The following is a 16,229-nucleotide window of genomic DNA, read 5'->3' on the forward strand; positions in this document are numbered from 1 at the left end:
TAAAGTCTTCCTACGAACACTGCACATCACTACAACGTCGATGATTGTTGAGTACAATATATCCTCAAATTCTGGATGGAAATCAATTACAGTAAACAATTCATTGTCCGCTGTGTATACGTAACCGTCTTATGCAAATCATCTGGTGAAGAAAAATATGATCCAACACTACGCACCATTCCGAAGTTCCAATCTCTTTGTTTTCTTTCAACTCCCAGATAGTGAAGGGATCATGAACACCAACAGGGAACTGAGCAAGGCACATCCGCAGACGCCCTCGGCACAAGCCTATGTGCATTGCTCCTCTCTTTTTGAAGGAATCAGTGAAACGGCATTTGTCCAGGGTTCCTTTGCTGATACTGAAGGGATCCAACTCGACAGTAAAGCCATCATGAATCCACCAATACAGCTTTCCATTGCAAGCAACACCTGAACTTTGAGCTTGGAATGAGCTAACGTATTGTTGCTGCGGGCGTATCTCGTACACACTCCATTGACAAGTCTCGGAAGAGAAGATCTCGACGTTGAAACCGTTTAGTGATTGGATTCGGAAGGAGTCTCACAACACACCACCTATAGTCGGGTTTAACCTTAACACTAGCAATGCCATTAGAGCCATCTTGATCATCCTCGTAGTAGTAGTAGGGATCAGAAATGAACCCGACTGGTCCTTCTGTCCAGATGATGGGAGGAAGACGAACTCAGTTCTTGGTGTAATGGTTGCAAATGTAGTAATCGTGTCAATAAGTCCAGAGCTTTAGGTCATTACAAACCCCTAGCACAGAAGCTTTGTGGTCATGGCCTTGCAAACCAGGGAGGAATGAGAAACGATGTGTTTTCTTCCACGGCAATACCAGACGTTGTCGTTCAGAATAATTCTTCCTGGTGAGTAGGAGCAAAGATGTGTGCTGTGTACCCTGTTGATCTTGGGGTATCAGAGCTAGAGTAAATGGGAATGGCTTTCTCCGGAGACAAAGAAAGCGGCAAATAAAATAAGGTTTGGAGATAAGGGTGCACCAAAGCTTGGACACACTTCTGCACCGATTAACTGTTTTACATAAAGTCTACACAGGATTTCGACCAACAGGAAATCTGGGAGACCGTTAATGGTGGTGGTGGTGGTTGACATGGTGGCGGCGGTTTATGGTCTTGCATGGTTCGTTAACACTCATAAATAAGATGAGTCTCTATCTCGTCTCTCTAGATTAGGACACATATATTCTTCCATTCATATTGTTCTTGGATTCTTACGCTTTATCCTGCATGGTTGAGTTTGATTTGGACTCTGGCTTGTGTTATACATGTGTTAAGGCAAGAAACAACTAGTCATACTTGCTCTAGATTAGGACACTGAGATTATATTATCCTTCATTTATATTCATCTTGAATTCTTAAGCTCTATCCTTCATGGTTGAGTTAGATCTGGCTTGGACTCTGGCTTGAGTTATGTGTCAAGGCCAGAAACAACTACAAAGTCATAGTTGCTATAGTGTTCAACCATTTAGATGCTTCAACTAAGCATTCAAGATGATGTTTCCTAACTATCCCATTTTTTTAATTCTTAGTCTATTGAAGAAGAAAAAGAAACAGGGCCAGATTGGAGTATCATCATCACAACTATGGCTTGCAAAAATTTTCTGAGGTAGACGTACAGTATTTTAGACTTTAGAGTACCAAAATAGTAGTGAAACAAATGGTATATACCAAACACCAAAAAGAAAGAAAAAAGCAGAAAAAAAAACAGAAAGAATTTGACAAAGGGAAACCTTAGATACAGAGATTACTGAAAGATTAATAGGAAAGGCAGAGGCTATTGGAATGGAAAAAAGTGGGTTTCTTTCCATTTTCACATCACATAACAATACAGCAACTGAAGAAGATACCCTTCTTCTAAAGCAACAATTGATGGCCTAAATTGTATTCAAAGGGAAGAATAAATGTCAGGACTGCAAAAGAACGGGTGCTTACCACATTTTTTGTCCTACCGAGTGAGTCCATTAGCAGAGGCAGAGCAAGATTGATTTAAATGTGGAAACTATTCTTCAACATCCTCATTTGCCTGATGTGTCGCATCACTGCTCTTTGCAGTTGCATGTTTCCTGTGCTTCTTGCTCCTGGCTTTCTTGGCTTTCATGCGGCGTTTCTTCTCAGTGACATCAACCCAGGTATAGTCAGGAGGTATGAGGAAAGGGTCAACTTCATCCTTATATCTATGACTATCACCATCACTTGATTGTCCACCACGGGTCCCTCTCATCCATGAAATCCATGATGAGGAACCCTCGGATTCCTTCGACTTTGCATCCTGAAAATGGGCTGGACTAGAGAGAGGGGTTGAAAACTCCTCCACAGGCTGAAGCTCTTCAAATTTTGTAAAGGTCACGAGAACTCGTATTGTTGGAACAATAGGGATGGCAACCTGTGGCAGAGAAATGCAACATTAGGTTGACATCCAAAAGCAGAAGCTGAAGAACTCAATATGGTAAAACTTATAATTACAAAGATGTTGTTTAATCAGAGCAATGATTCATCAACTGAATAGCCAACAGATAAACTAACTGTGACAACTACAAGTTAGTCATATAATCAGTCCGAGGACTTCGGAAGGGGAAGTCTTATTATTTTGTACGACTATAACGCACGAGTCACAAACAGATTTGTAAAGATGGACAATTCCCAACCAAAATATGCCCAAATCAACATTCAGTGGGCGATGTAATCACAAAAGGTTACCATCCTAAGCACATACGAAGATAGAAAGTCTTTGCCTCAAGTCTAATTAACGTACTTTATTATCTCTGATATGGCTATACAGTATCCCTAATATATTGATCAGGTGAGCTATGCTGAATCTGGGAAAAGTACCTAAAGCCTAATCAAGAGTAAACTTGTAAACAACCAAGCAGAAGAATATATTGACAAAATATATGTATTGAGCTAAAGCGTTTGGAGTACCTTGACAGGAAAAGTGCCATGGGGCAGTTTAGTAGTCAAAAGCTCCCTTAGTCTCCTTATAGCCTTGACCTTGTTTGCTAAGATGTCTAGTAAGGGAAGAAGCTCATCTGTTTTCAAAGGGAAATCCGGTGTCAACCATAAGACAGGTCTCAAACCCTTTTTGTACTCACTCTCATGCTTAGGTTCAGTAGACCCTTTCTTCTTTTTCTTCTTACTGCTTTTGTCTTTCCCCTTCTTGGCATCTGTCATATCATCTTTAGAAACTTCAGATGATGGTTTTTGATGATCAAGCTGTTTCTGGTTGCCACCTTCTGGGGCCAACTTTGAAAACTTCTTCAAAAGCTTCGGATCTTCAGAATCATCATTTCCCTTAGCACCTTTCTTCCAACCGAACCAACTCTTCTTGTCCTTACCAACACCATTGGATTCACCATTCTCAAAGTGGCCTGAGCCACTTTCATGGCTCTCAGTTACCCCACTATCCTCGTCCTCACAAACAACATCGGAATTTCCCATACGAAGTGCAGAATCCAACTGAATCTTCTCCTCAGCGGTTAATACATCATCATATTCATCATTGTCACCACCATTTGCCACCCTTTCTTCATCATCCACTGCAAATAGCTCCTCGTCTGTCATAGCCCCAGGAACCCGCCTAGACTTAACACTCACCATCACATGAAGCATATCAAAAACTTTGGCTTTCCAATTTCCAACCATCTCAGTCCTCTCTTGTCGCCTCCAATTTAAGTGGGGAACAAGCTCAGCCTGAGTAACATCAATACCTGGCCTATACATATTTGTTTGCGACATCAAGGCCACTTCATGGGCAACTTCGGCTTCGGTTGGTTGGGCACCGGCTCCTTCCAAAGCATTTGTGATTTCTTTCTCCTTATGTGCTAGAACAATCAAAGAACCAGGGGCTAAGTTCACATTACCATCCTCTGAAGAATAGCCCTCTCCAAGAAAAAGAAATGTCTGATCAGACCTTTGAATCCGAAACCCATCAAAACCAGCAAGAGTCATATCAGCACGTAGATTAGAGCCACGCTTCCAAATGCGGTAAGTATCTGATGGGGCTATTCGACCAATAAATGGGATCACTGAGCTCTCAAAGTGAAAAGTTATCTCCATGTAAAAATCACGTATACGGCCTGCAGAGGCAACAATACGAGGAAGTCTACGGCACCATTTGGCCCAGGCAAGCGGTTGGTAGTGGCGTGCAATTATCATAGCAATTGCTTCCTCTCTAGTGCACACTGCTTCTTGGAGAGCACTCCAACCATTCTCATTTTGAAGACTCCAATCAGCACCAGCAGCCATCAAAATCTCCGCTGAGATTGGATCCCGGAGACGCACTGCAAGATGCAGGGGGGTCTCACGACCAGGAACATCACGACGATCAATGACAGCTGACACAGAATCAGCTCGGAGCTCAGCCTCAAGAGATTCAGCTTCAGAGCTTACTTCACTAGCCTTAGCAAGCCGGGGAAGGGTAGAGATAATGCGCTTAAGGGCAACATAGTCACGGCGAGCGACCGCCAAATGAGCTGGACTATGAGAATATTTGGAAACATCTTCCATTGCTTATGTATTGCTTAACTATCCTTTCAGTTCCTAAGCTAATGTTCGTCTCATTTTCGGTGAACTAAAGCTTTGGAACTCAAATCTAAACCAGTTGTACTCATAAACTAACGTTCTGAATCACTGCAGTTCAACCCAATAACTCTCAAAACCCAGAGATATTCAAACACACAACCCTTCTCAATAATTCAATTCAAATTCAAATCACACTGAAGTTCCTCACCATTGCCAAAGCTTTAACCACTTTTGATCTCCTGATCTTCAGCTCCACCAAAGCATCCCCAAAGCTCCAAATCTGTAAAGAACACAAAAAAAGATTCAAACTTTCTAGCTCAAATCACCACACAACAATAAACCCATCAAAACCCAATAATCAAAACCAAAACTTTCAACTACATTTTCAAATCCCATCTCCCAAAACCCCCAAAGCATCACTTTCTCCACACCCAAATCACAAATTGATTTTCTTTCTCCCTAGAAATTCACCTGAGCCAAATAAAGGAAGAACCTTTGGATTGGGTTTTTGGAGTGAAAACTCAAAGCTGAGTTCTTTCACCTTCCCTCAACCTCTTGTGGGCTCTCTCCCAATTCAACTGTTGAATTAGTCAGAAAGGTGAGAGAGGGAGAGGGAGAGAGAAATGAATCAAATGATGATGGTTGTGGGCTTAATCCCACGGTTGGTGTCAGATAGGGAGGGATCCAACGGTCCAGGATCTCGGGTTCCAATCCAATGTTCACTCTCTCACAACTAATGTAGAAGACAAGACCCAACTCGGTTCCTGACTCAGTGTTCTCTCTCTCTCCCCCACCTCAGATCTCTCTCTTCTCTCTCTCTTCTCTCTCTCTCTGTTTTTCCAGGTTGAAGAGTCTCTTCTTCACTTTCGCTTTTGCTCTGTTTCTCAGCTTTAGAGCAAAGACTAGAGCTTTGCCCAGCTTTATGGGGTGAATTACTTACCTGTGCCATTTCCACTTTTCCAGGAGGATGGTGAATTGGTAATTAAATTGTTTTTACACGAAGGAACACGCTTTCCATTTTGGTGGAGGAAGAGGAAGTTATTGCTAAAATTGACTGACTGTTATTTTGTTTCTTGTGGGGGATGTAAACCGTTGACACAGGCTAGGTTAGGTAGTTTTTAAGGTACCATTTTTAGCAGTCTGTGACTACTTTACAACTAACAATTTCATGAAAGTTTCCACTGGGTTTGAATTTGACTGATCAGGTCTTGGAATCAAATAATTTATCAAATTGGCTAAGAGAAAACAAGAAATTTTCACAAGAAATGGAAGACGGCTGACTCTCTAAGAAAACATTTGCGATCTTTAGACTTAGGTTGAGAACAAGTTTGATATTCAGCTCTTACTTCTAGCCGGTAACCACAATGCTCTAACAACACTTAATAGTGTAAAGCTGAATTTTGTAATGAGATAAACAACATATGTACCTATATTGATAGGATTCAGATAAATTATTTATCATGTAAATATGTCATTGAAATAAGAAATTTGGTATCTTTTTATCCTTGTAACTAGTAAGAGAGTAAAATTCGAGTTGAGATGGAGTAAAATTCATCCTTCCACATAAATATAGTAAATCATTGTAAATGAAGACGATTGTCGAAGTAAACAATAACAACTTAGACAAGAAGTAATGGACTTGTTCAAATAAAGGTTAACAAGTTTAAGAGCTTGGTGAGCTTCATCATCGACTACAACATGACACATGTTTCCTTTCCAGGGATTATGTCATATAATACCCTATTATTGTGTTCATGCATGCCCCACTCATATTTCACTAGATAGAGCAGTAGAGTCTGCAGCTATGTAAAAGGAATTCGAAAGACCAATCAATTCGAGATTAGGTACTAGGGGATTTCAGTAGCTGGCTAATTTAGACTTATACAACCGACACTTAGCTAAATCTGCCAATATGAGATCTACCTTAATTTGGTCTAAAGGATTTGTGTCACCCACTTATTATTGGGACTACTTGGTTCCATGCAAGCCTCACATGGATGAAGTCTAACATAACAACATAGTTCTCATGCTTAGCCACGAACAGTCGTGGTAAGAAGCTTATAGCGAGAGAAACATTGTAGCTGAAAGCTTGAAAGAGTCCTTGATAGCTGTGGCTGTCACCCCCCCGGTCCCGAGGTTGGTGGCTTTTACGCCACCGGATGCCGGTCCTGACGTAAGATTTGATGTTACAGTGCGAAATGTAATAAAAATATAAACTTCTTTCTATGCTCTTCACTCTAAGTTCATCCAATCTCTTCCTGACTCGACAAATCTACACTTATCTGCAAAAGAGTGTAAAAATGGATGGGTGAGCAAAACCATGCGCTTAGTGAATGAGCAATGTAATATGTCAGCAAAACCATGTCATTTTACTCACACTATAAGAAAAACAATATATCATATATGCATAGTTCACAAAAATGTCACATCGCACAATCCATTTATATTTGTTATTCTTCAATTTAGTGATCCTCACGGAACACCTAATGACCTCTTGCCCTATACCTTCGTGTGTCACATCCTTAATTTGACATAACTCAATCAAGAAGTTCACATGTTACATAACTAATCAAACAATTACTCCAACACCATAATACGTATAATCTCAACACATTTCACAAATTGACATGTTTTTCGACTATTTAAAATAGAGAGATATTTCATAAATAGATCCAAAACATGTTTTTCAACTATTTTAAAAGCATACATGAATATTTGTAACACATTATATAAACCACTCACCTCGAAAGTACAAATCGTTACTCAGACTGTAAACGAACATCCTACAACTAGCCTTCTAGAATTCACCGTTGGATCTAGCCAAAACCTCTAGAATAGAAAGAGGACGTCGATACAAACCAGTTTCCACTCATGGATTGCGAATCGGAATTACAGATCAAAAGTTATGATCCGCGAAAGTTTCGTCGCAAAACTAATAAAATAATAATAAAAACTAGAGAGCGTTTCAAGAGAAATAGAAGATGGGGCTGAATAGGAAATGACAACCCTATTTATAGGATTTGAAGATGATACGTGTCACTCACCCATTGGGGTCTTAGTGTCACGTGTCAGCACAAGAGAATGTCACACAACCTTATTTCACTAAGTGACAAATGTCATATGACTCACATATGACGATGACATCAGCAGCCCATGGGTCAGCTGGTCTCCTGGCACGTGTAAACACGTGGTCCAATCAGAGCACGCAACATTATTATGTGACAAAATTTTGAAGAAAATTTTAAAATATGTTAAAAATAACTTGGAATTCTGAAAAATTTACCGAAAAATATGACGAATTCGTGGCGACCTCTACATTCTATTTCTCAATTAGAGGATAATGGCGTATCTCATTAAATAAAACAACTAAACAAATGTATCAATTGCAAGATATTATAAATTTAAGCAACATTTACTCATTTCGGTCTTCAAATTTGGTGTAATTAGCACACATTAAGTACTACTAAATGTAAACTTAACCTCTTTGATTGTCCTTTACTTGTTGTTCTTGATTAAGGGGGGTTCGGTTGTTAATTAGCACAAAATAATCAGCATATTTATGAGATATATGAAGTGATTATGGAAAGATTTGCAAATGTTAGGGGGTCCGGACCCCTTCATCTATGAGTGTAGTTCTGCCCCTGTTTGATAGAGAAGGTAAAAATTCAAGCGTGCACCACGATGGACTGCTAAATATTTAACTGGTTAAGCTAAGACGATAGAAGCTTGCTTGCTCTTGGTCCATATAGCCAAATTAAATATGAGGCTGGCTGGCTGTCCAAGGATTTCATTTTTTTGATCAATTCCAAGGAGTTCATTTGCTAGAGAATTTATATGTGCCTTGAAGCTTCTCAACTACTACGTACTGCTACTTCACCTCAGTGACTGGTCTCTGTGGGGTTCTTCTTTTCTCTGTAGTCAGTACATTTCTGATTTCTTGGCAATGGAAGGAAGAGTTGTATCAATGATGCATATGGTCCCTCCAGCATGTGGCTTCCAGGCCATGGTTCATTGGCTTATAACTAGAATTATAACCTTTTGTGTTTGCCCTTTCAGAGTGAAAGCCCCCACACTTCAGCCATGGCAACAAAGAAGCTGCTGGCACTTAATTGCTTTGCATGGTTCTCTCTTATCTGTGCTTTGTGACCACCTAGCTCTCTGCAACATGGCTTGATGGCTTTCAAATTCAATTTAGACCCTCTGGGGCTTCCTTTGAGACCTGTGGAAGGAGCCTTGCTGCTTGTCCTAGAGAGACAAGTCCTTACAGTAAAGGTCATCTTAGTGATCTCACCATCAAAGTTTGCTCAGTACCTGGCTGCATGTATTTACTGACATATATGTGGTACATTCAGGCAACTGCCACTGTGTTTCATCATAAATTTAAATAAATGCTGAGGGAAGAGGGCTCTTTTCAAAGTACGTACTCTAATATTTTGGGGGTATTGCAATGTGGATGCTTACATTGTTGAGCCACTTCACAATATCTTCCAATGGTTCCAAAGGCTCATCTTTGAAACAAAAATAATAATTATCAAATTGGATATATACTGTATGATCATTCAACAATAATCAAACGAATAGTTGAAATACAATGTTCTTGGTATATGATCTTAGGATCTCTCTTCGCTATTCCGAGTTTGTGAACGAGAAGGAAGACATGTCTAGTCACTTAACCACTGAAAAAAATCATGATGATAATCATTTGGTAAAATGATTGCTGATTGGGTTTATCAAACACTGCATTCATTATTTGTTTGTGAGGAACTAGCAACATGACTTGAAATGATGTAATGATGGCGGCCACCCTTGTACGTATGGCAACAAGGCCATTAGTGTTGTTAATTGTGTTCAACAAAAACGGAATGTTATAAAGACATTTAGGCATCACTTTGATCAGTCTTAAATTCTTAACCTTAAGGTTGTACGTACTACTGCAACTCATCAGAATATAGCATATTTCTCAGATGATGAATTATCCAACCTGTTCAGGACTGAACACCACATGCTCATGATTCAACTCCAATGATCGAGAACTCGTTTTTGTTTCTGATCGAGTCAGTGAATTGGCATCGATCCTTAGAAGAATGTGTTAACAATAATGTACTAGCTAGGCTAGGCTTTACCCTTCAATTCCCACAGCTATTCCTTGATCATTCGCACTAACAATTATAAATCTCAAGCCTTCTTTCGCATCGTAGAGGAGGACTAGTCGGTTCCAAGATATAGATTGAGTTGATGTTATGGGGTAAAACCTTTCAAGAAGAATGTTGTGGGGCTTAATATCAAAATGAAGACTTTGCATATCAAAATGAAGAATTTGCCACCACCAGAGCTATCTTAAGCATTCTCTCCCAACTAGATGATCGAACAGTTACTATTGGGAGTTGGTGAACAAGAAAGAAAGACATGTATAATCGATGACCACTAAAACATTCATGATGATAATCATTTGATGTACTCAAATGATTGTTGATTCGGTTTCTTGAACACTGCGTTCATTATTTGTTTGCCAGTAATGAGACACATGATTTGAAATGATGCAATGATGGCCACCACGCTTGTAGGTATGGCAACAAAATCTTGTAGTTAAATTTGTTCGACGAAAAAGTACAAGAAAAGACATTTATCTCTAATGGTTGTACTAGTTCAACACATCAGTCTTGACTGTCGAGGCTATGTCATTGGAATATAAACCAGCCAAGACAAGAAGAAATCATTTCTGAGATGAAGAGTAATCCAACTTGTTCAGGACTGAGCACCACCTGTTCTTGATTCAACTGTAATGATTGAGGAATACGTTAATTTTTATCAACCTGATGATAAGGACGATTGAGGAATAACGTTGTTGTATAGAATTTGAATACAAAATTAGGTGACGGATTATGTCACAAGCATCAGATACAGGATCAGTCATATGAGACTTAGGTAACATTACAAGATTGTTCAGTATTTGCACCAAACATCGGCTTGAAAGCTCACTTCCGAGCCATTAGTTCACAGGTGATGATATCATTCATGGATGCTGAAGACTTCCCAGCACCTATGACAGGAACTAGGTTGAAGATGGGCTCCTTGCCAATACTGATATTCCGATTCATCTCAGCCAATTCGCTGAATGCATTGGTCAACATGAGAGACAGTGCATCCAGAGTCACTTGAAGACTTGTTGGGAAGTAGAATCGCAAATACTACACAAGGAGCCGACAGCGAGTAAGAAACACATTATTGTAAACACCTAAATAGGTTCAAGAATATTAGAAGTGCAGGTACTAAAATTCATACGTAAAATTTCAAACATAACTATGTGAATAGAATCCAAAAGGTAACTTAACCAGTGTGTTAGTCGAAAGACATACCATTGTGTCTTCCCAACCGAAATCATTCTCCATGATAATCTTATCAAGAAGATAAAAGCAACATTTTAATACTCTATCCATCTGACTCCCTATGACAGAATTTTGATGATGATCCCCTTTGTCCTTGTCACAGATCAAGGCAGCAAGTTCGCTACTCACAGACAAAACAACTGCACATAACTTTCCAGGAACAATGCACTTTTGAATGCACGATTCATGCCAATCTGCATGCCGAAAACCCCAGTAATCAGTGGACCTCGAGTGAGACTGGTCTTCCACATCACCAATTGTAGCTTCAATATCCTCTGCAACAAATAAAACCGGCTTTACTTCTACAAGTGCCCTGCAATGCCATAAAACAGAACGGCACCTGATTATACATCATAGTTCATCCAATTTCAGTGCATTTAGGGGTGATGTTTGATGAGGATACAAATGTACAGGCAAAGAAACAATACTAAATTAAACTTGACCTTGCTGAGACGATACTTAATCAAACTTAACCTTGCCGAGGGGCATACTTGTATGCAAACCAAGGAGTACCAGACAGATTCATTTCAATGTGTTGGAATCTTTAGGGTTTAAGGGGACCTCAGAAGTTTGCTAATTATATATCGGTAACTATAGTATTTGAGCCTATAAATATTACACTAATGTTAGAAACAATTAAGTATTAAGTTGACCTTCTTCAGTGTTTAAAACATTAGAGCTATGTTTCAAATAGATCAAGTACACTAAAGCAAGGAATATATAAAATTATCCTACACTCATGTTTCAGATACATTTAGTATACTGAGGCCATTCATCGCCAGTAATACTATAAATATGAACACATAGACTTCTCCTCAGTGCATAACATGATAAAAAATAAAATCAAAGGAGGCCAACTCAGAGATATAGTCAATTACCCTTTTGGCAGATCAGGGAGAAGGAGATATAGAAATATGGGGTTCAATGCTTCGGAATTGTTTCCTTTATCCAAATTGAAGGCCCTTGTTTGTTTAAGAAAAGCTTGATGCTTGTCATGAATGCTAGATCTATCCGACGGCGGAATTTTAGTTGAACAGTAGTCAACAAAGATGATAGCCGAAGTGAATATTGAGCAATTAAAGCAATTTGCTACTGCTTCACAATGGTCCAGTGCTGTTTCCAGCTCATCCATGATGCCACCATTACACAACGTCATTGTGGGAGGGTTGAGCCCTAATTGACCAGCCATGTGAAGTATCTCCTTATGCAAAGTTGCCTGCAAAAAAATCGATTGGATCTATAAATCAGCCACATTAATAAAGGAACTTTGTACCATTTAAGACAACGATGTTCTGCAGGAGTGCAGGAACAAAAGCAAGGCAAAGCAAAACATAAAAACCAATATAGAACTATGTATTTGCAGAAAAGATATGTTTTACCTGGCTATATGGTCCAATACAACTGGGTGCCCAACAAGATATACTTTGTACATGAAGAACTCTTTTGGTGTGGTCATTCGCAACTAGAACTTCCATGTATGCATTACCTAAACCCACTTGCAACAAAGGCAGTTCAACTGTACTGCGAGATGGAACACCAAACAGACACTTCTCCTGGGTTATATGTCTCACATATGTCTCATTTGCTGTAGAAAACCCACCCATATCAGCGATATAAAGATGAATGTAGAGCACATATTCCCAACCGAAACCATATTCCACGAGCAGCGATTCAATTTTCTTCAGAATAACCTCCAGGTCTTCTTGCATACCTATAATACAGTACTGGAAGTAATCAATCTGTCTGAAGGACAAAGAATACAATAGCCTAAGTTGGATGAACAAATTCACTCACAGAGAAGCATATACCTGCAGAAGTTGTGCAGGAATCTTGCAACCAGCAACATATAGAAAAAGTATCACCCTTTTGTGTTCTTGAAATGTGAAACTTATGCTCAGGAAGTTTAAGAGAGTCATCAACTGCAGCATCAGCTTGGCAAATTGCATCACATGCTTCTGTGTCTCCTTGCACTTCATATAGAAAACCCACCTTCTCCTTGCAGATTTCAGGGATATTGTCAGTGTTCTCCAAAGAGTGGGACTCTGCCTTACTTTGTAAATGAAAAGCCACTGGATGTAGCACACCAACAGGCGCTATAGAATCAGAAGAGTGCAGAATTACTTGCGACTCAACAAGCATGATTCGGGCATTCTGGATATTTGAATTTTTTGAGTAAAAGGGAAAAGTATCAGTAGTCAAAACTCAAAAACAAAGATACAATGACCACAACTAATTCCAATTTGTAAATTTAGTCATAACATGAGGAATGAAATAAACTTACTAAAAAGAGAGGGCAATCCAGTGTCAATGTCTCATATTCCCCTCCTTCACCACATACATTAATACCATATAAACTGCCACGGAAATTGATGTCAAGATGCCAGTTTTTGGATTATGCTCAAACTAGGAACAAGGGAGGTGACCCATGAAACAGCGGTGATGGATCGTTTCTGGTTTCTAATAAAAGTTTCAAAGAAATTGATATCATAAACAAAAGGGACCCTAAAAAAATGGCATACTCTTTCAGCTTGTGAAGATACGGCTGTAATACTGACAATTCTTTGCCCAAGTGCTTTGATGGATCCAACCCCATGGCTGCAACCTATGACAGTGAGGATATTAGCATCTCATCCATGAAACCATTCAAATAATCATGATGTCATGTCATTTAATATGTTGTAAGACAATGGCAAATAGCCAGACATGATTTGACTGATCTTAACTCTTACAATCCGAGTCTAGTAGTTTCCATTGCAAGGTTATGAACTTAAGAATTGTGTGCTAATCCATGGATCAATTGAATGTACAGAACGTATACTGACAGCAGGAAGGTGATTAACAGTTTATTTCATACTTGAAGTGTAATTATCTTCGAACAAGGTGAGGCTTATTGACACTTTTTCAAGCTTGGCCTTCTTTTTTGAATAAAGCTTACACATAGCCAGTCACAATGAAGATGAGAGGAATGCAAAAACCAGGTAAAGCTAGCAGCATAATTTTTGAAGGCTTGAAGCTTTAATTTAAATGGATGCATTATATAAATTTAAAGACTATATTACCTTCACTGTGATCGCGACAATCCCACTAGTTATCTGAATGGCAGAAAAGGTAAATTAATACAGGCTTATGATTACTTGAATACATTTATATTGCTAATTCGCTAACACAAATTACCATTTCTTGAAGGAGCAATGACTGATCTTGTTTCCACAAGTATGCCAGAGAGACAAGCCCTAACCTTGAACAGACACTTTCAACCCTCAACCTTTGGTAGTCTGATGCAATAGCACCAGAAGATACAGCAGTTACAGAAGGAATCTGTCGTTTCACTTCATTTAACAAGAGAAACATATCTTCAACTTCATCACCAGGAGTCGTTCTGTAGCTAAGCTTCTGATGCCTATACAATATACAGGAGCCACTGGAAAATTAAAATATGTTTAACCTGAACAATAAATGAAGTAGATAAACCCAATATAGAAATTTTTTGCAGGAAAGAATCAGTGACCAACAAAAACAGAACTTTCAACTTAGCCAACATAAGATATACCAAAATACCCTTCTCAGAAGTCTTGCCTTGTGGATCCTTGTATTCGCCTTCTGAACAATGGCACTCCCATGCATTCTGCATAGCTGATAACTATCTGGTGCCCAACCTGAGAGAAGTGATCAACAAGTAGTAGATAAAGTAATGACATTGCATGAATGTCATCGCCAGCTTCACTTATACATAAAAACAAGTCACTTAACAAGAGACTGTTTATCTGAAGTAAGCATGTCAATACAACATCAGATGCACACATCTTTTTCTAATGGAGTTGTTTGGGATCTCCAATTGCTTATGATATAAAGAAAATAAAGTTAAAAAAATGCTCTATTTAATTGCTTATTCTTATTATTTGAAGTAACCTGAGAAACTTGGCTATTTACACAAGTGCAATTCAAATACAACCAACCACAGAGTAACGATGCATGTTTTTCATTTCTCCCAAGTTTTGTGTATGATCTGTTGACGACTCTTAAGCTTTAACAAACATACATAACTCAATTCCTCCGTTTTTTAATAAAGAAACAAACAAATAAGGTGAAATATAGACAAGAGGAAGGAGACTTACAGTTTGATACATGTAGCTATCAAGCTCGTCCACTGAATCATCAGCTGGCATCAAATTTGCCACAGCAACAATCTGGGTGATAGCAACACATGTCAATCTTCAGCATTCATAAACTATATTAGAAAGACTTCCCTTTTCATCTTCTGCAGAGAAAAATGAAGAAACAAACGCAGGAGCAATTGCCAGGGGTATTATAATAAACGTTTTCTTTTGGATACATATTATGACAGAACCAACCAAACTGTTTACTAGTCAATACTCAAGCAAGCATTCTGCTCGCATACCATGAAAAGGTTTTTGCTTTTTGTACCGGCCCAGGGCAACTCGATTAAAATTCTGAATGAGAACGACATTTGGCTGAAACAACAACTGATTTTGCATGTCAAGTATACCATGCTGCCAATGTCTTAACCCAATTCAAAAAATGGAACTCTCACCTAAGCTGCCACAGCAAAGTAGAACACACTTCAACTGTAGTATCACTTGATCAAAAATTTCAATCCAATTCAGACTCAAACAGCTTGGCTAATCCATATCTTCCAATAACTTGTACTAAACCAATATTCACCCAACAAAATTGGACCCAAGTTAACAAACTGTATGCTCTCTCATTCAAGTCTCCTACATTTCCCAGGAACCAAATAGACCACTGAATGAAAACCCGAAAAGGAACAAACTTTATGCTCCTCCATTCAATTCCACAAACTCCCATCATTCATCAAATTCCAATCCCATCATCAAACTCAGCTCAACTTAAGTTGGGTTTTTTTTTTCACATTTCACCCAAAACCCAGAATCCAACAAGTGAAAAAAAGTACAAAACAATCCAAAAGTTTCAACCTTTATTTGAATTCTGAGCCATTTACATTCTCAACTAAGCATAAAACAGAGACAAAGAAAGTTGTGGAGAAACCTGGTGGCCGTATTGGAGGCACTTCATCATGGCATAGCAGCTGTCCTTGCCACCGCTCACTAAAGCCACCACCTTCATCTCCACAGCAACAAACGAAGAACCCAAAAGCTTTGAGCTTTTTCTTCTTCTTATGGGTTCTGCGATGGTTTAGGGTGTGGGTTTTAGTTTGATTACCTTTTCCAAGCTTTTAGGGTCGTGTCTTTACTCAAGGGCAATGGAAATAGGAATATAGGGAATCATTCCCATTCCATTGAAATTGTT

At 39.0% G+C, this 16,229-nt stretch overlaps 2 protein-coding genes across 5 annotated transcripts; both read right to left on the bottom strand.

Annotated features, from left to right (window-relative positions):
• Positions 1 to 1,739: 1,739 nt before the first annotated feature.
• On the bottom strand, positions 1,740 to 5,364 carry LOC126797796 (uncharacterized). Of its 2 annotated transcripts, none has more exons than XM_050524519.1 (3): positions 5,048 to 5,364; positions 2,956 to 4,834; positions 1,740 to 2,419 (listed from the first exon to the last, which is right to left on the bottom strand). In XM_050524519.1, exons 2-3 carry the CDS (start codon positions 4,537 to 4,539, stop codon positions 2,036 to 2,038), a joined length of 1,968 nt encoding a protein of 655 aa, XP_050380476.1. In that variant the 5' UTR covers positions 4,540 to 4,834; positions 5,048 to 5,364; the 3' UTR covers positions 1,740 to 2,035. The 2 variants fall into 2 exon arrangements, with proteins under 2 accessions (XP_050380476.1, XP_050380475.1); XM_050524518.1 differs by having other exon boundaries at positions 5,026 to 5,364.
• Positions 5,365 to 10,383: 5,019 nt separating this feature from the next.
• LOC126798480 (diphthine--ammonia ligase) lies at positions 10,384 to 16,172 on the bottom strand. Of its 3 annotated transcripts, none has more exons than XM_050525463.1 (12): positions 15,969 to 16,172; positions 15,056 to 15,127; positions 14,517 to 14,596; positions 14,115 to 14,340; positions 14,000 to 14,032; positions 13,460 to 13,542; positions 13,222 to 13,294; positions 12,749 to 13,091; positions 12,320 to 12,651; positions 11,819 to 12,156; positions 10,911 to 11,253; positions 10,384 to 10,742 (listed from the first exon to the last, which is right to left on the bottom strand). In XM_050525463.1, exons 1-12 carry the CDS (start codon positions 16,044 to 16,046, stop codon positions 10,530 to 10,532), a joined length of 2,214 nt encoding a protein of 737 aa, XP_050381420.1. In that variant the 5' UTR covers positions 16,047 to 16,172; the 3' UTR covers positions 10,384 to 10,529. The 3 variants fall into 3 exon arrangements, with proteins under 3 accessions (XP_050381420.1, XP_050381421.1, XP_050381422.1); XM_050525464.1 differs by having other exon boundaries at positions 14,491 to 14,596; positions 15,969 to 16,044; XM_050525465.1 differs by lacking the exons at positions 15,056 to 15,127; positions 15,969 to 16,172 and having other exon boundaries at positions 14,499 to 14,596.
• Between the last annotated feature and the right edge of the window lie 57 nt (positions 16,173 to 16,229).

Source organism: Argentina anserina, chromosome 6 (assembly GCF_933775445.1).
Source record: "Argentina anserina chromosome 6, drPotAnse1.1, whole genome shotgun sequence".
Taxonomy (NCBI): Eukaryota; Viridiplantae; Streptophyta; class Magnoliopsida; order Rosales; family Rosaceae; genus Argentina; species Argentina anserina.

What these genes read in the sequence shown, in the direction of transcription:
- LOC126797796 (XM_050524519.1), bottom strand. Translation starts at nt 4,539, where the DNA reads ATGGAAGATGTTTCCAAATATTCTCATAGTCCAGCTCATTTGGCGGTC. An exon ending in ATGGCACTTTTCCTGTCAAG is followed by an intron (nt 2,420 to 2,955) that starts GTACTCCAAACG and finishes TCTCTGCCACAG; the next exon opens with GTTGCCATCCCTATTGTTCC.
- LOC126798480 (XM_050525463.1), bottom strand. Translation starts at nt 16,046, where the DNA reads ATGAAGGTGGTGGCTTTAGTGAGCGGTGGCAAGGACAGCTGCTATGCC. An exon ending in CATTGCTCCTTCAAGAAATG is followed by an intron (nt 14,033 to 14,114) that starts GTAATTTGTGTT and finishes TCTGCCATTCAG; the next exon opens with ATAACTAGTGGGATTGTCGC. An exon ending in TGGATTGCCCTCTCTTTTTA is followed by an intron (nt 13,092 to 13,221) that starts GTAAGTTTATTT and finishes TCAAATATCCAG; the next exon opens with AATGCCCGAATCATGCTTGT.